The sequence below is a fragment of the Otolemur garnettii genome, unplaced genomic scaffold (assembly GCF_000181295.1).
Source record: "Otolemur garnettii isolate 467f Iridium unplaced genomic scaffold, OtoGar3 scaffold00004, whole genome shotgun sequence".
Taxonomy (NCBI): domain Eukaryota; kingdom Metazoa; phylum Chordata; class Mammalia; order Primates; family Galagidae; genus Otolemur; species Otolemur garnettii.
This window is the reverse complement of record NW_003852399.1, coordinates 20842158-20861800: the sequence shown is the minus strand read 5'-3', so window position 1 is coordinate 20861800 and position 19643 is coordinate 20842158. Positions and strand designations below refer to the sequence as shown.

Sequence of the window (19643 nt, the reverse complement as noted above, 5' to 3'; positions counted from 1 at the left end):
TAGCTGGGACTACAGGTTCCCACCACAATGCATGGCTGTTTTCTTGCTGTAATTGTTTAGTTGGCCCAGGGCGGGTTCGAACCCACCACCCTCAGTGTTTGTGGCTGGCACTGTAACCACTGTGCTACAGGCACCAAGCCAGAATTTGCATTTCTAACAAGTTGTCTAGGAATGCTAATGCTGTTGGTGTGGGTACCACACTTTCCTTTGAGGTTAAATCTTTTGTCCATAGGAAGTTTAGAAGCAGAGAAACGATGAAATTTATTAAAATCTTATATTAAATGCATAATACAAATATTTTTGTATTATTTAGGTACTAGTCAGTATATTTGATCTTTGTAAGTATTTGTTATAATTTAGAGAATTAGGCTTATAAAAATGCATACAAATTAGTCCTGTGAGTGTAATTTAAAATGCATAATTTTAAATTATTTTTGTTTTTTGACTTGTGATTTAAAGTTAAAAGGTGCAAAAATTTGGCTAAATTCAAAAGCTATTAGAATGTTGAGAAAACATTTATATTTTAAAACTTTATTGTATTAGGTTTAAATTCTTCTAAGAATTTAAAGGTAGTAAATTTATAAATGCAGCTTTGTACAGTAAAGCCTCAGGTAATAGCATCCATAGGTTTTTGAAAACTGTAGCTTTGAGCAAAATGACATAATGAAACCAGTTGTACCATAGGCCAATTGATAAAAATAGGAGTTAAATTCAGTTTCTACCACATATTTCTGCTCACAAAACATTACCAATTCTAAATAAAGACCCCAAACACTTCTAATATTAAGCATTGAAATGGACATATACCATCCATACACTTAAGAAAGAGTATAAAGAAAAAAGTAAGGTGATTATTTATCCAGTTACATTAGTTCAGGTTCTCAGGTGGTTAGAGCCTATTCTGGCAGTTCATGTCACAAGGCAGAAACTAGCCCTGGAAAAGATGTCATTCCATTGCAGGTGCGCTCACATCTCCTCACAGTCTCTTAGACTGGGACAGTTTGGACATGCCAGTCCTCCTACTGGGCACAACTTAGAAAGTGGGAGGAAACCAGAATACCCAGAGAAAACCTTCGCTGACATGGGGAGAATTTGCAAGCTCTACACACTGGCCCCCCGTGGGAACTGATTGTTTTTCATGAACATTATAATGGAAGATGTTGCATGAAGCAACATTATTTAAGGACCATTATTTAAGGTCCTGCTTTGTATGTAAAAAAATTTAATTATCAAGTTTATAAATAGGATTGTTTAAGGATATTTAACTTTTTATTTTTAATTGATTGGCTATCCAAAGCATGTTAAAAAGTCTGTTAAAATTTATTAGATTTATCAATAAAATGTACTTTATTTGAAAGTTCTTTCAACTTCAGTTGAAAGTTTAAGGAAAACTAGGTTTTTATATTTTTAATTTCAATGAATTAAACATTAAGAAGTAAAATAACTTCAGATTTTTTTTTCCTACGTATAAAGGTGCCTTTCACAGCCACAAGCAAACTTACATAAGGGACTCTTAGTAAATTTTGTTCAATGGGTGATACTAGTACCAAAAAAACATGTTTTAAGGTCAAATACATGGGTTAGAAGAGAAAGACTAAAATGTGCTCTGTTTTCTGGCAGTCAGTAAAAAGAGAGAGAGATGATCAGACATAAATCACTGTGTTCCTAAGATGAAGGTAAACTTGTTGCTTAGGTAGGCAGGGGAAACACAGCTATTCCTCATAGTGAGAAGAGAGAGACAAAATTCTGATGGAATTCTACAGTATTGCAACAATGGAAAATCCTCACTGTCTTTATAGTAAGTACAGGTTCCAATTTAAAAAATCTGATTTTTTTAAACACCATTCTTTAGTGTAGCGTAATTCGGAAATACAAATTGGTAAAAGAAGCTATGAATAAAGGCAAAGTAATTATTCAGTTGTCTGATGGTCTGTTTGAACTGAGGGACAGGTTTTAGATGATCAACTGTAGATTATCGATTTTCCTGAGCACTAGTACTACTAAAAAGAATTGTCTGTGATAATGGAAATATTCTGTGTCTGTGATGTCCGGTATGGCAGCCGCTTGGCAAATGTGGTTATTGAGCCCTGAATTGTGACTAATGCAAACAGGAAATGAAGTGAGGCATTTGGATTCTGGACTCTGTGCTTGCACTGTCCCATGTGGTAGTTATGGTAGCAACTAGTGCTAAAAGAAAATTTTTTCAATGATACTTTTTAACGCTTGGTAAGACTGACTTTATTTAGGATCGTTGTAGTAGGCATAAGGGTTTGACAAAGATTTTGCAGTGAGGGAGAGAGATTGGGCTGAACTGTAACTACAGCACAGGCTAGTGGGACTCTAAGTTAGGGAGCAGAGTGGAAGTAAATGGCTGGAAAATTACTAAGCGGTAACATCAGAAGTAAGGAGGGTGCGAAACGTACTTAGGGTTTTTGCCGAAGACAGGTTAAGGTAATCAACTTCAGGGGCACAGTGGGGGATGAGAAACCTGTTCAGATATAGAAAGTGATGAGATGTCCAGGAAGGGGACACATGCTAAACAGACGGAGCAGGACTTTTGCTAAAACTAGATTTTGAAGGAAGTGCACAGATAGGCTTAGGAGATGGTTCAAGAGCCTCATTAATGTTTGGTCAAACAAAAAATCTTTGTGTCTAGACACATGTGGCTATTTTTAGTTTAATTAAGTTAAATTAAAATTTGAATTTTCAGTCTCACTAGCTACATTTCAAGTGCTCAGAAGCCACATAGCCAGTTTCTACCATATTATATAAGGCAGATGTAAAACATTTCTCTCACTGCAGACAGTTTTTGGAACAGCATTGTTGTAGAGCAGTGAGTCCAGATGCTGGCTATGCAAAGAGTCCCTGGGTAGCTTTTAAAAAATTTTGATGCCAAGATCTGATCATAATTAAATATTTGATCATAAAATCTCTTATGCCACAACTTGTGTTAAGTTTCTCAGGTGATTCTAAATCAGGGTTGAAAACCATAGATTTAGGATGGGAAAGACTGCATCTCTCTGTTTCCTTTAATGTTTCTCTCAGTCAAATTACTGAGTCTTGTTGACTCCAGCAGCCTTTTTGTTTTTACAATTTTTTTCCTTTGCAAGTATAGGGTCCTACACCTGTTTTATTATATAGGTTAAGAAAAGAGATGCATGCTTAAATTGTGTGACAAATTCTGGGTAGGACTGAGACCTTAGGGAAGCTGAGGTGGCTGTCAGTGAGAAGTTCCTGGAAAGAAGGTGTGTTTATATGCTGAGAGAGAGATGCTGAAGATGGAATGACTGTGTAGCAGGGTCATTGTGGAATATGGTCTAACCTATGGAAATTGCAATTATCTTTTTTTACATTACTCAAAATTAATAACCAGTGATATTTTAACCAGTCTTCTATTTAATAACCAGTCTTCTATTTAAAAAAATCATTAAAAAAAAAACTTAGATGTACTAATAAGTAGTTTATGATTCTAAGTATATAATTATACTTACTAATTATAAGTCTAAGGAAGTATACTAATTACAAGTATAAGGAAGGCATACATTGTAAATATTAAACTTTAAAAGTTGCTTCAAATTCAACTGGTCAGGAACATCTTTAATACTGGGATACGCGTTACTGCCAGGATCTCGTCTATGGGTATATTATACATGTAGAAGTTAGGTTGAGTGACAGACTGGAAGGTAAGAGCTCTTAACTCAGAACTTAAGTCCTAAGAGATGTGTCTAAAGATAAGAATCTAAAAAATTTACTAGATTGGCATTATTGTTATTGCAGTCTGTTTCACTTTTTAGCTGAGATATATTTAACCGTGCTGTGATATGACATTAGCAGTTTTCATTTCCCCATTTTTCTTCTCACATCTTGACATGTACATGTAATTACTGATTGTATTACTTTTAAATTTTTCTGTTTCTAACAGTTTTTCAACCATATTTTTATAACTTACTATTACATATTCTGTACTAGTCCTTTTGACTGTCCTCCTCACTTTTGTAATCTTTGATAACAGTTGGCATAATTTCAGTGTCTTGGTCTTGTATAATGTTTCAGAGGCTCATGCAAGCAAGGCTGTTTTCCCTAGTAGGTAATTTGCTTTTTATGCATGAGTTGTTGAATAATTCTTTTTTTAAAAAAAATCTACCAAGCACAATAATTTAACCAGGAGCAGAAATGGGAATAGCCAGATTTGTGTGCCCACCTGTATATGTACAAGTATGTGGAATAATATATCAGGAATTACATCTTTCCTCTAGGGTCCGTGTTGTTGGAGCAGCCAGAACATCTCTGATCTTGAGATAAAAGGAAAAGAGAGCTAAGAAGTATAATGTTGGTTTTAAACACTTTCTTTTGGGAGACACATATCATTTCTTTTTGTATTTCACCAGGCAAAGCAAGTGGGCTGTGTCTGACATCAGTGGGATACTGAAGCAAATTTTATATTCCTACATAAGGAGGAATACAGGATACTTAATAACAATAACATAGTTTATTACAGTGACTAATTTAGAAAACATTTAATCAGCTTGACAGAGATTTGAAAACTGCTAGTGTTAACTGTCACCAGTCGGGAGTAATGTAGAAAGGCCCATTCCTTCTGTCAGTTATTAAGTCTGCAAGTTTGATCCTTCCGAAAGCTTTATATTTATAGTGTTTCTCAGATTTATTGTGCTTGCAAGTCAATTGTGAATCAGTAGGTCTGGAGTGAAGCCTGAGATCTTGTATTCACAAAGTGCTCTGAGGTAATTCCAATGCTGCTTTCCCTGGAACAGTTCTATGGCACTTCAGTAAGCATGGACCTTTCACTTAGAAGAGGCCCACCAAAAAGTCCTTGGGTGCATGTTAACTTTTCAAGGCTAGGTGGACAAAAGGGCACTAATGGGGGTCATTAGTGGGTAGAAGACCAAGAGGAATGTGAGATGTTTCAAATAAAGGAAAAGAGGAGCATGCAGAAAGAATTAGTTGAATGTTTCAAAAGGTCAAATGAATTAAAATTGGAAAAGCCCATCAAATTTGCCACGTAGTTTGTTTCAGGGCAGGCATAGTGAACTTTGGAAAGAAGATATTACGGTGCATTTTGGAATCAGTAGGAGGTGGTAAAGACAGTGGAAATTAGGTATTTACTTCCAAAAGTTCAACTGTGAAAAAAATGACACAATTGAAGCATTTTGTTTTGCTTTGGTTTTTATGGAGATAATGGATAAGGAGTCAATAGTGAGTGAAAGGTTGAAAACATATATAGTCTTTCCCTGTAGTACCTCACTGTAAAGGGAATCAGTTAATTTGAAAAGCCATATGAGCATATCTCTCTGGAGAAATATAGCTTTCTACATGTCAAATTTTCTATAGACCATTTTTCAAATTTAGTATTCAATGCACAGAATGTAATTAGGTACATGACAAGAGAAACAATGTAGAATAGAAACACACCTACAGACACTAGATATTGGAATTATCAGATTTTAAATAGCCGTATTGAGAATTTTGAGCTGAGACTTGTAGAAAGACACAAACTATAAAGAAGAAAAGTAAGTATCTTCTTTTTCTTGTGGAAGAAGAAACAGAGCAAGGTGGAGTCTTGCTCTTTGCCCAGGCTCAAACGCAGTGGCACGACCATAGCTCACTGTAGTATCTAACTCCTAGGCTCAAGCAGTCCTCCTGCCCCAGGTTCCCCAAGTAGCTAGGACGATGGGCACCTGCCACGGCTCCCAGAAAATCGTAATTTTTAAAAATTTTTCCTGGGACATGGTCATCTGCGTTGCCCAGGCTGGTCTGAAGCTCCTGGCCTCAAGCAATTCTTATACCTCAGCCACCCAAAGTGCTGGGATTATAGGTATAAGCCACTGCACCCAGCCTAAAATGGATATTCTAGAAATGAAAAATATCCCCCGAGTTAGGACTTCTGTGGATGGATTTAACAGCAAACTAGATCCACAGAAGAATGTGAATTGAAAGATGTTAGAAGAAAATATCCTTAATGAAAATATCCTTAATAAAGGAAAGGACAGAAGAATGGAAAATAAAGAAGAGGGTAAGTTCAGACAAGAAACAATGAGAAGTTCTAAGGTGTAAGGTTTACTTGAGTTCCTAAAGAAGAGAGAGGAAGTGGGTGAGAACTTCCAAACTGAGGAAGAGACTTTAAGTCAGATTCAACCCTACTTGGTGACCCTTGAGGGAAACCACACCACAGACCAAAAAAAAAAATCTTTTTTTTTTTTTTTTTTTGAGACAGAGCCTCAAGCTGTCCCCCTGGGTAGAGTGCCGTGGCATCACAGCTCACAGCAACCTCCAACTCCTGGGCTCAAGCGAATCTCCTGCCTCCGCCTCCCAAGTAGCTGGGACCACAGGCGCCCGCCACAACGCCCGGCTATTTTTTGGTTGCAGCCGTCATTGTTGTTTGGCGGGTCCGGGCTGGGGATACGAACCCGCCACCTTAGGTGTACGTGGCTGGCGCCTTAGCCGGGTGAGCTATAGGCGCCGAAAAAAAAAAAAAAAAAAAAAAAAAAAAATCTTAACAGCAATCAAAAGGAATATTCCTATTACTCAGTGATGTGATGTTAGGGTTAAACAGTGGAAAATAAAACACTGGAAATTTAAATCTTTAAAGTGTTAAAAGAAAATAGCTGCCAAACTAGAGTTCTGTGACCTGTGCAATTGCCCAAAGATAAAATGAGAGCAAAACTAAATGAATTTGACTGTCTAAAAAGATAATAATGTCTCATGGTGTTTATACACATGCCATGAGATAACTAGAATTAAAGTAGAAGGCAACTGGTATGTATTAGGAGTGGCACACGCAGTGCTGAGCAGCCTGGCATGTCCCAGAAGAGGATAAAAATGCCAGTTCATACTAACGTGTGTTAAGTCAAATGTATAACCTCCAAATTAACGGGAGGAAAACAAAAGTCAATAAATAATACACAATCCAAAGAAGGCAAGAAAGGAGAAAAGATGACCGATAATTAGAACAGACAAATAAGCAATAAAAAGGACATACCAAGAGCATAAGGATACAGAAAGGTTGAGAGTAGAAAGAGAAAGCAAACACTAGTGGGGGAAGTTGGTATATTAACATTAGGCACAGCATCTCCTAGGCAGAAAGTATTCTGAGAAGAGGTTCCGTTTACCAGGGAGACAGAATTCCGTTTATGTGAGATTCAGGTTATGTGAACCGAACAACTTGTTCTCAACAAATAGAAAGCAGAGAAACCTCCAAGGACCAAATCATAGTGGAATGTAGTAACTGCCTTTATCAATAATTTACAGAATAAGCAGACAAAAGCAAATCAGTACAGTTATACACAATTTGAACAACACAGTCAGCAAACTTGACCCCACATATAAGCATACACACATATAAAACTCTGCACCCTACTGTGCAGAATATGCGTTCTTTTCAAGTACATATGGAGCATTTACTAAATTTACACATCATAAAACAAGTTGGAACAGATTTCAATAGGTTTGAATTTCCGTACAGTTACGACATTTTATGTATTTTAGTTTTTTAAATTGTCATTTGTTGGCAAATAAGGCAGTATTCTCTGAGTAGCACATGCACTGAAGATGTTAAAGTACAAGTCACACTATATTTGGGGATAAATGAATACAACATATCAAAACTCTCAGGAAGCTGAGATGGAAACTAGTGCTTTATAATTCGTATGTTAAGTTTCTGCTTCTAGAGAAAAATCTAACTTTTCTTGTTCTTTCGACTGTGCCAGGATGATTATATCTCAGGGCAAATCTCATTCATCTCTCTGTCTAATATTGAGCACATTCTCTATGGCATGCATAAAACTTTGCTGACATTTGGGGGAAGATGATTAACTCTTTGGGGTAAAGGACTGTCGTGTGCATTGTAGGACGTTTAGCAGCATCCTGGCTTCTTCCCAGTAGATGCTGGTAACATGCCTCTGATTTGATAACTGAAAATATCTCTAGGCATTGCTAAATAGCTACCAAAGGGTATAAAATATGGCTGTGGTTGTGAACCACGCATAAACTATAGTGGTGACTAACATCACCTTTGCCCTTAATGAAGCCAATATTCTAGTAAGTAGTTTCAAACAGCATAGTAGTTATGAGTGCAGGTTTTATAATTGAATATATGGCCAAATTTGAATTCCATCAGTGGAATTATTTTCTTAATTGTATGATTGCTATTACATTTCTCTATGCCTCAGTTTCCTCAGTTGTAAAATGGGAATAATAATAATACCATCTTTATAGGGTCAGTTAAACAGATGAAAGAATATGCATGAACACTGTTTAGCACAAACTAGGTACTTGATAAATGTTAACTATTACTCTTATTATGAAATGAGCCACAAGTAAGTGTGTGTTTCTAAACTGCACTTGTGAGGAAAATAGGGCTCTTCCTCTTTGTGCTCCCAAATTAGATTCATATTTCCTAACAGCTGTCTTTAAAAGTTATTCTAAAGTTGCCCATTAAGCAGCTAGACTAACAATTGTGTTTGTGTGATTTATTTGGTTGTATTTTCATGTTGATAGAATAAAATAGTTTATTTCACTGTGTTCTTACATAATTGTGAATAACTGTTTTAATATCAATTATTAAGATTTAGAAATAATTTTATAGTGGATAATTACAAAATATTTTATAATTTTAAATTAAGATGAATGTTTTCACTTTGTTTTAAAAACTTTGAATTCTCGAAAGTTGGTGTATTAATTTTTTTGTCTTGAACTCTCTTCCATGGTGAGCTCTTGAAAATGTTAGAGCAATTGCACCCTTCCTTGTGATTAAATGTTTAATGAACTTTTGGAATATTATGAAGCAGATTGAAAAACTGTTAGAAAAGTGAATATAGATTAAGTCTTTTTTTTTTTGCAGTTTTTGGCCGGGGCTGGGTTTGAACCCACCATCTCCAGCATATGGAGCCAGTGCCCTACTACTTTGAGCCACAGGCAATGCCCTAACAGTCATTCTTAACACCACTTAAGGAAGAGCTGATTAATAGTTAAAAATAATCTGTAATAGCATTTTGTATTGCTTATTTTAAATTGCAAAATGAGGAAAGTGTTTTTGGCTCTCTGCCATTCATGAAAAGTTATTTGAAACTTATTTTATCTTAACATAGTTTCAGTGTTTTATTTTCTCATTAGAGAAGCAAATTTAAATGTAAGCTGTTCAATGTATAAAAATTAGAATATTCTGCTAAGTAAAAATAATTCATATAAGAATTTTAATGTATTGCATTCCTGCCAGGAATATAAACTAAGCATACCTGCTTACGAAAGCCAAACAGTATCCGATCAAGCTTACGAATTTTTACCAATCTGATAGGTGAGAAATGGGTAGTTTAAATTTGCATTTCTCTGATTATGCGTGAAATTCAGCATCTTTTTATATATTTGGGAATCATTTTTATATCCAGTTGTGAATTTCTGATTACATCTTTTGCTCATATTTTCATCTGAGCTTTTCTTCTTTTGTCTTCAGTTTTTAAGAGTTCCTTAAATATTTAGGATACTGAAGTAGGATGTGTGTGTAGATAGACAGACAGATAGATAGTAGAGCATCCATAGCTGACAACATTGACCACCTCCTTAAGTTGACCTAAGTTACATAGACTGGACTTGCATCACATGTACATGTCACTACAGGAGACCTCGTTCCTCCATATGTTGACCAATTTGTTATAGACCTTTGGGTGGTTAACTTGCAGAGGTTCTACTGTATATGTGGCTCACCACAAAAGATTTGAGTTACACAAAATCTAGAAGTGTAAAATCTGGATGGATGGAACCAAATGAAGCCCTCCCAACAACACTGATAAGCCATGCAAATTGAAACTTCACGGGTGAATCAGAAAGGACACTGTTTACTGTGTTTCTTGGAAGTGAAATAATGGCCCATAACACAGTCTGTCCCAAAACTTTGTATATATACACACACTTATTCCTAGAGTTATAATGGATGAACCATACTTCTTTGTTTACTTTGCTTTATGAAAAATTAATGACAGTTTATAAGAATTGTAGTAGCTCTAGGTACAGTTCAGACTGTCGCTTTTAACATTACTTCATTCAAATTAGTTGCTTATCGTGTCAGGACTTTGTTAGGCACTGAGAAGGAATTGTGGAACAAAACATAGTTTTGCAGATGACAGTGCAATGGAAAAGATTAAAGAAAACACTGAGATAATTAACTTAAAACTGTGCCAGATGCTAATGAAGGAGATATAAAGATGCTGGTGTGATTAATAACAGATGCTTGAGTTTATCTGGGTGCTCGGGAAGGTTTTAGGACACTTTTTAAAGTGTTGCAGAGCTAACTGGCTTTTTTCAGATACAGATGTTATTAGTATTATTTATACTTCATTAAGTCATTTGCCTACCATTGAGCTAAGTTAAGTACCTTATAAATTACAAATTCTCATGGAGTCAAAATGCCAGTTAAGTTTAAATAGAGGGAGAACAATGAAATAGATGTTTTCTATAATATTTGGGCATAGGGGAAACTATTTTTTCTTTGATAATATATATTTTTTAATCTTGGGAATATAGCTATGTTTATTTAGGGTTTTTAGTTAGTTTTTTAGAGATTTTCATTTTAATCATTTTTAAATTTTTAGGTAGTAGTGGTATTTTATCAATTTGGTGCAACTGTTGTTAGATGTAGTATGGATGAGAAGGTTAACAGTAAAGCAAACTTACATGGAAAACAGGTACCTTAATATTGATGATAATAAAATGTTTAAGTGAAATATCTTGTAAGCAAATAAAATATAAGTGACAACTTAATCTGAAAGTAAATGTTCAAAAACATGTTTACATGTGAAAGCATTCTTTAATGTACTTCATGGTATGTGAATAAGGAAGTTAATATAATTCCACAGAGAAGACTGTTTAATTATGACTTGTAGAAGTAGAGAAATTTTCTCCTGAGGACTAGAGTTAACGTATTTCAGACTTGGTATAGTAATAGTAAAGCATATCTTGAAATATGTATTTTAAAGATTTATATGTTCAAATGTATTATAATCAGATTATGTTGAAAAAAGTGGTCCCATAATTTACTTTTTAATAACTTCCTTTCTGTTGACAGTTACTTATGTTTTGAATTGACTTCCCCTTGTTAATAGTGGTTCATATTGGTCAGTTTCTAAAGCAAGCAGGGAGGAAGTAACAATTCCTTTTTTTGACAGCTGATTGTGTTTTTAGAGCAGAGAATCCCAGGGAGTAATTTATATTACTAGTGAATTAGACATCAGCCTGATATGCTTTATTCAGCAGTCTCCGACATTACACTGACAGGAAAATAAATTTAATAATTTTGGCCTCATTTTTTTGTTTTTGTTTTTGTTTTTAGACACTGGCCAAAAGAAGACCCTAGACAAGAAGGATGGGAGACGAATGTCTTTTCAGAAACCTAAAGGGACTATTGAATATACTGTAAGTTATTTGCTTTTGAAAAAGCAATTTATCTTTATAATAGTCTGAAGACTATTATACTTAAGACTCTTTATACTGTAAATGAGGCAAAGATTGTTAATTGCCTTATTTTAAAAAATCTGTATTTCTCTTTGAGTAACTGTTTTATTATAATACTCAAATTCTTAACTGCATTTTAGGATCTTTTTCCTTGAGAAATTTTACTGAGATACAAAGGTAGCAAATATTTTCACATTCTAGCAAAATACAGGTAATTTATTGGAAGTCAAAGTTTCTATGGTGCAATAATTTATATTAGTGTAAGCTTTTAGGAAAATATTTCTTTTAAATATGATCTTCACATTAGATTTCCAGTAGTGCTCATGATAATGTTAGGTGGAATACTTAAAAGATAAGTTGATAGTAATCTTCCAGAATAACCTCTCATTAGATCATTTACATTCATTTATAGCTAAGATTTTTTAGCTGTGAAAATGGACTTTTCTTTCTGTGTGCTTTAAATGACCCTTAAATCTCCTTGCAATCAGTTAGCTTTTCACATTTCTGGTTACTCTGAAATGAGAAATTAACTGGCGTGTGGTATGCTGCTTATTCGATTGAATGTAAATGTTTATTTAGATAATGTGAACTTGTTATAAAACAATTTTAGCTGAGGTTAATTTTTTTTATTATTTTGTGTTTCTCTAATATATCTTAACTGTTTAAGAAGAAAATAGCAATTTTAAACATTAATTTGTATCATTACAAAACCTTATAGTCATGGTTTGAATCTTGGTTATTTTCCATGAATCCTTAAAATTGAACAGATTATCAAAATTTCAAGTGATATGCTATTTCCATGTACTGTGTAATGAACAGTTTGAGATTTTAATTATTTCTAAACGGTTAGGACTAGATAATTTAGGGTAGAATTAAATTTATAACTATCAAAAGAATCTCATAACATTGTAAACTAAAATTGCATGTATTTGTACTTTTTCTGCATAATTGAGAAATTGAGAAAATAGTAAAATGTTGAGTAATGTAATTTGATATTTCCATTAGTGTTTATTAATAAGGCATAAGATTATAGGGATAAGTCAAGATATGTCCACTGCAATTGTCATGTGATTATGAAAAAAATTTGTTAAGTTTTTCAGAGTTTACATTCTTATAATTCAATAAAACTTGTGTTATCTATAGCAAAGTTAAATTTAAATTAATAACCATTATTTTTTCAGAAGGTTAATTGAAACTTAAATTTTTTCCCCTGATGTTATAAATGACCTTTGGAAAAATAAATATTGATTAGGAAAGTTATAAAACATTCTCTCAGCAGTTCTTGTTTAGAATTTTTTTTATTTTTAATCCTTTATGTCGTATGCCAAATTTTAAAAGAAACAAACATATTTTTAAAACTAAGTTTTGTCTCTTCTTACTATAATCTTTAAAATATATGAAATCTATAAAATCTTCATATAGCATCTTTTTATTTTTTATTTATTTTTATTTATTTATTTTGAGACAGAGTCTCAAGCTGTGGTGTCACAGCTCACAGCAAGCTCCAATTCCTGGGCTTAAGCGATTCTCTTGCCTCAGCCACCCAAGTAGTTGGGACTATAGGCACCTGCCACAATGCCTGGCTATTTTTTTGTTACAGTTACAATTGTTGTTTAGCTGGCCCGGGCTGGGTTTGAACCTACCAGCTTCAGTACATGTGCCCGCGCTATAACCACTGTGCTACAGGCGCCAAGCCCATATAGCATCTTCATATAAAATATTTATATAAAATGATTTTTGTATTTGGGAAAGTATATATTTTTCTTTAAAAATTAAAGTTTTATATTACAATATATTCTCTAAATTTGTTTTTTTCTAAAATACTTATGTCTAGGTTAAATATATTTCCAGGTGACCTAAATACGAGTATAGACTAAGTAAAATTAATCATTGTACTTTAGGTAGGCTAAAGTGAAAATCATACATATGCATGTATACTATACTGTGCACACTGTTTTATATGTAAAATCAGAGTACAATTACTGTCAGTTGTAGTCAAACGCATACCTTAAAAAAGGTCTCATTTTCTTTGTTGTTAATTTAACATCTCTGTACCTTTCTACTAAAAGAGCCTTCTCTCGTGTCACTAGTAATGTTCAGATTGTTCAACCCAGTAGACTTGTTTTTGTTGCTGCCTGCTCCTTCCTTCTTTCTGGTTTTACTTTTCTTCTTGAGGTCCTATAATAGTTATTTCAGTGAAGTTCTGTGACTGGAAAATCATACTGTCTCAACAATCTTCATTGCACTTTCATTCCTGATAGTTCAGCTGTCTATAGATTTCTAGGTTGACAGTTATTTTCTGCCCGTACTTTGAAGATAGTCATCTATTTATGTTCTTCTGTTGCCTTTTTATTTTTGTTCATTTCTAGGCATTCTTTTTTTAGGTTGCTTTTAAAGCATCTTGTGCAGTGCCACTATAAGGCTAGATGTAGACATATTTTTAATATTTATCTTACTGTCTTTCTTCAGTCTAAAGAATCATGTCATTCATAAATTTGGAGAATCATCAACCAGATATTTTTAATCAACAGATATTTTTCTTCCTCCTCTATTTTCTTTTTTTTTTAGAACCCTAATGCTTGAAACTATAATAATTGTACTACACTTTGTCATCATTATGCTTCGTTGCCCTGCTATTGCTACTATTTTGACTGTATCTTTCATTTACTTGACTGGCTGTTTATTTTTTCTTGATTCAAATGTAAGTGGTCCCTTGTTTATTTTCACTTTTCCATTGACATTCTCTCACTTGGACAACTTGAGAACTTGACAGTCTACAGAGAGTGAGCCCCAGACTTTCTGTCTGTTCCTACCTTTGTCCCTGCTTGGACTTCCTTCTGTCACTTTGTATGTAACAGATTATTAGCAAACCTCTCACCAACTTTTCTTACCCTTTCCTTACACGATGCCAGATTTTCTTATTTCCATTTCCTTTCAGTCTTTTATTCACCCAGGTTACAATTCTTGGAGGCAGTCGCCTCATTCACATTTGCTTTGCGGACCTGTTGCTACTGTCACCATAACTCCATTCAATCCATGAATCCTTTCTTTGAGTCTTAATTGAAAATTTTATACCTTAATCTCTTTCTTTAGTGAACTGTTAGTGAGCACGGTGGCTAGAGGTAGCCACTGAAATAATTGAAAAGAGAGTAAAGTTTTAGCAAGAAAAAGAAAGTTTATTAATAAGATCTTGCTAACAAACCACCTATGAGGCCTTAATCAGCCTCTTCCCTGTATATCTTCCCTTATTCAGCCTGACCCAGACTAAACCAAAATAGCCTAACCGTATCTGTCATCCACCCTGCTCAAATCTAGCTAACTGCCTCTTAGTGTTTTGCACTCTGGCCCAGGTTGAAGTGCATCATCATAGCTCACCATAGCTTCCTGGGCTGAAGTGATCCGCCCAACTCAGCCTTCTGAGTAGCTGGGACTACAGAAGCACGCCACTATGCCTGTTTAATTTTTTGTTTTATTGTTTTGTAGAGATGGGCTCTCGCTATATTGCCTCGGCTGGTTTTGAACTCCTGGCCTCAAAACAATCCTGTCTCTTAGGCCTCCTGGAGTGCTGAGAGTACAGGTGTGAGCCATGATGCCAAGCCATTTTTATTACTTTAAAGCTAATCAACTGCAGAAGTATTATATTGGTTTTTCAGCATCTGTTCTCTTGTCCTCTTGATCCTAGACCTGTTGCTAGTAATATAAGATGCCACTTGGGCTTTATAACTTTCTTGCTTTATAATTATTTAGTGTTTTTAGTGCCTCTTTCATCCCATATAATAGTATCATTATGAGGATAAAATGTGTGATTATAAATATGAAAGTACTTTATAAACTTATAGATGTTATTGCAAAATAGTATTTGTTTGCAGAAACCTTTTATGTGTATTATCTCAGTAAGTTAGGTGATGTATGAGCACATTGTATAAAGTTTGCATAGAAGAAAGGAAGCAGAACTAGATTATTAACCTAAATATTTGGCATTAATTTGATTTTACAAAACCATGAAAGAAAATATGTACATTTATTTTTCACTCACAGACATATTCACATGCACAATGCCTGCTTTTTTTGACTTTTACCATTTCTAAATGCCTTTTTAACTCAACTTCAGTAACTTACTTTCCTAAAACTCTGTGTTTTAGAGTACATTCTGGATGGTTTAGGAGGAAAAGCAGTATCCTACAAATGTGTTTTATACTTTTCTGTCCCTTACCCATAGTATTTCTGTTCTCTTCATTTTGAAAGTTCTCTTCTTTCTACTTCTTAAATTCTTTTCTGTACTTCAAGATTCAGCCTTAAATCATTTCTCTTCTATGAAATCTTTCCTGAACAGTTGAGAGAATGTTGTGTTTTATCCTTACTCAAAACTTCTATTGCATTTGCTGTTTCATTTTAAATTACTCTTCATCTTTTATATCATCTATTCCATCTATCTTATTTTGCAACTAGTTGTAAATCCCTTGTGTACTAAAGGGATTGCACCTTAGCTGTATTCTGAGCTTGCTTTCTTTTTTTCTTTTCTTTTTTTTTTTTTTTTTTTTTAGTTTTTGGCCAGGACTGGGTTTGAACCCACCACCTTCAGCATATGGGGCCGGTGCCCTACTCCTTTGAGCCACAGGCACCGCCCTATTCTGAGCTTTCTTAATGCCTGTGTAAAGAGGACTGTCCAAAGGACACACTGACTGAACAAATAACTTTTTTTTCTTTTGAGGCCCAGTTTAATTAATTCACCCTTGTAGAGTGCTATGGGTGACAGAATTGTAGCTCACAGTAACCTCAAACTCTGGGTTCAAGGGATCCTCTTGTCTCAGCATCCTGAGTACCTGGGACTACAGGCACCCACTATACCACAGTGCCTGGCTAGTTTTTCTATTTTTGTAGAGATGGGGTCTTGCTCTTGCTCAGGCTGGTCTCAAACTCCTGAGCTCAGGTGATTCATCCATTTTGGCCTCCCAGAGTACAAGGATTATTATAGGCATGAGCCACTGCACCCAGCCCAAATAACTTTTTAAAAGGATAATTGGCAAAACATTATTTAAAATTTTTGTACATTTGACTATGCAGATATACTACTTATGCAGTTTGGATTCAAATATTTTTCTGATTTAATAAGTTTAAAGGCAGAATATATAAATAAATATTCTTAGAAGTAGAATTTTGAATTTAATACAGGTGTACTTTATTAAAGTTAAGTATATTTCTAGAAGTTGCTTATATTTTAGAAACTATTCAAATCAATAATTATTTTAAAACTTTGGTAAAATAAAAATCATTTTTCTGATTTTTAAATTATATTTAGTATTTTGAAATTGCTTGAAGTAGAAGCCCGCATGTAATTGTGATATATTGTGATAAAGCATACATTCTGTATCATAATAGGTGGAGATGATTTGCTAGCAAAACACAGTATTTCTTGACAGTTATCTTCCAAGATGACAGTACTATTATTCAAATGTACAATATTAATGCTTATTGAATTTTATAGTTTTTTATTTAATACATGAAAATAATTTATTTCTTTTCTTTTAAACAGGTTGAATCAAGGGATTCTTTGAATAGCATAGCCCTGAAATTCGATACAACACCCAATGAACTTGTTCAATTAAATAAGTTGTTCTCCCGAGCTGTTGTTACTGGACAGGTAGTATCTTTCATTAATGTTTTGATGCCTTTCAGGAGTGAAGGCAGAAAGTATTCATTTCAAAGTAAATAATGTAGAGAATTTGAGAAGAATCATTTTATTCATGCTTTTAATAAATCATATGGGCATTATAAGCAAAAATTATTTGTTTTATGTCTCTGAGTTTCTTAATACATACTAAAAATAACTATAAACTTTTTAAAGTATAGAGGTTTTTAAATATCAAAGCAGTACATTCACATTGGAGTAAAAAATTTTAACTATTTTAAACTTTCACTTTCCTTCCCAGAAGCAGCCAGTTATCATTTTGTATTTCTGATCGTAAACATTCTAGCCCTTTTGGATTTTTGGTGGGGGAAGGGGTTAAAATTTAATAGCTCTATCTCAGACTTACTTATGTGGTGCTGTGCTGTACTGATATGTTATAGTTGGTTAGTCAATCACAATAAGCTTTAGCCTGTTCTACTCTTTTGTTAGCACTGCTGTAGCAAACATTCCTGTAAATACCTACTTTTCTTTATATGCAGGTATCGTATATACTGTGTATATGAACCACTGTAGAGCAGTGGTTCTCAACCTGTGGGTTGCGACCCCTTTGTAACTATGAAAATACATTGCGACATTAGGAAGGTTGAGAACTACTGTGTGAATGCCCGGGTCAAAGGATATGTACATTTTTAATTTTCTAGCTATTGCCAAATTGTCCTTTAAGAGCAATAAGCTGCATGTATAATATACAAAAATTGCTGTTTCTCCACCCTATTCCAACAGTGTGTATTATCACATATGTCTAAATTGATTTTAAATGTCCCCCTTTTTTTTTAACTTTTGTATTTGTTATAATAAAGTTTTTCTATTTATTGCTGATATGCTTGCCCATAGAGCACCATCTGATCATTAACTCTTTGCCTTGACTGAATCTTTATGTGAATGTTTTCTTACAGGTTTTATATGTTCCTGATCCTGAATATGTCTCCAGTGTTGAAAGCTCTCCATCTCTAAGCCCTGTAAGTCCTCTGTCACCAACATCATCTGAGGCTGAATTTGATAAAACCACTGTAAGTAGCTCTGCTTTTTAAATATGGCTATAAAGAAATCTGGCATTGGTCATCACATTTTTTCATTCTGTGGTTAGAATGAAATTCTTTTTGTTACTTGAAATTATAAATCTCAGTTTTTAAAGTAAAACATTTTTATTAAGATAAGTAGTTTAAATTGACTCACTTAAGGTGGTGATGGTGATGGCCCCAAAATAGTCATGAGCTCAATCTTATAATTTAACTTACATAGGAATTTTACCCAACAAACACGTCCAGTTTGATTTTTATTTTAGTTTCTTTGAATATTTATTAGTTCATTTTTGAACTAATAGTTTCTTTGAATATTTAATAGTTCATTTTTGATATACTGCCTTTTAAAAAATAATTTATATCATAGTGTTAATTTAGCATTTCTAAGGAATGAGTGTTCTAAGTTACATTTTACAAATGAATTTGAAGGAAACTAACTTTAAAATTTTGATACTATTTCTTTGAAAGGAGTTATGTATTTCTGTGATTTTTCTACATAAACAAATGCTAATTATAATTTTCCATTTTTTTGATGACCTATTGTTTACATGTAAGAGGATATTCTTCCATTAAATGTCTAGACTCTAGTGAGAGATTTTTCTATGTTGCTCTCTTGACTTTAGAGATAATTTCTTCTTGTCTTAATTTGCACTGAAAATTTGCAAATGGTAAACTGATAACAAAAACACAAATTATTAATGCTAATTTGCCTGCAATTATTTTTTTCTAAAATCTCTTACCCTGCTTTATTCTACTTTTTTCATTGAGTAAATGACATATCATTGCTGATAAGTATAGTATTTTTCTCCTTTCCAGGGACTTTAATCTGTGTGTATGTGTAAGAGAGAGACAGAAGAGAAATGGGGGTCTTTTTCAAATATTGATTTGTTAGATATCTTATTTATATAACTATGGTAACAGTGTAGTGTAGAATGCACTCACCATGAAAGGAATGTATAGGCAGTCCCCAGGTTATGAATGAGATATGTTTCTGAAATATTTTTAGGTAGGATTTGTATGTAATTTGGATTCCTGATCAGTAGTGCTATATGACAATAATAATAATACTCTTGTACTGTAATAATAAGTTACAGAAACTACCACGCTCTTTCTTTTAATTCAAACAAATAGAACATAAAAAATTCAGATAGGAGATAGGAGACATTTAAAAAAATATATTAAAAATTAACACCTAATATTTCATCAGTGTCTTGCTTTCTGGAAGGGGCATTTTTGATGCAAACATACAGGCTAACATTAATCAGAAGAGGATCTGGAGAGGATAGAGTGGGTGCTGGAGAATCTGGATTTGTTTCTATTGCTGGAGGAGGGGAGCTTACCACTGAAGTCAATTTTCTGAAAAGCATTATTTGGGGTTGTTTGCACAGCCTTTTTCATTCATTGTAAATGACCTTGTAGCAACTGATGTTCTCAGTAACTGGACAGTAAACCTTTATAAACTGCTCAATTGT

General features: G+C 33.8%; 1 protein-coding gene across 2 annotated transcripts in view; it reads left to right on the top strand.

The window, feature by feature from the left end:
* Window positions 1-19643, top strand: part of OXR1 (oxidation resistance 1) — a 97695-nt gene that overhangs the window by 8617 nt on the left and 69435 nt on the right. For both annotated transcript variants that reach the window (XM_003782415.1, XM_012810358.2), the window contains exons 2-4: window positions 11339-11421; window positions 16994-17101; window positions 18046-18159. In XM_003782415.1, the coding sequence (XP_003782463.1) occupies window positions 11339-11421; window positions 16994-17101; window positions 18046-18159 (305 nt within the window). The remainder of the gene's footprint in view (window positions 1-11338; window positions 11422-16993; window positions 17102-18045; window positions 18160-19643) is intronic.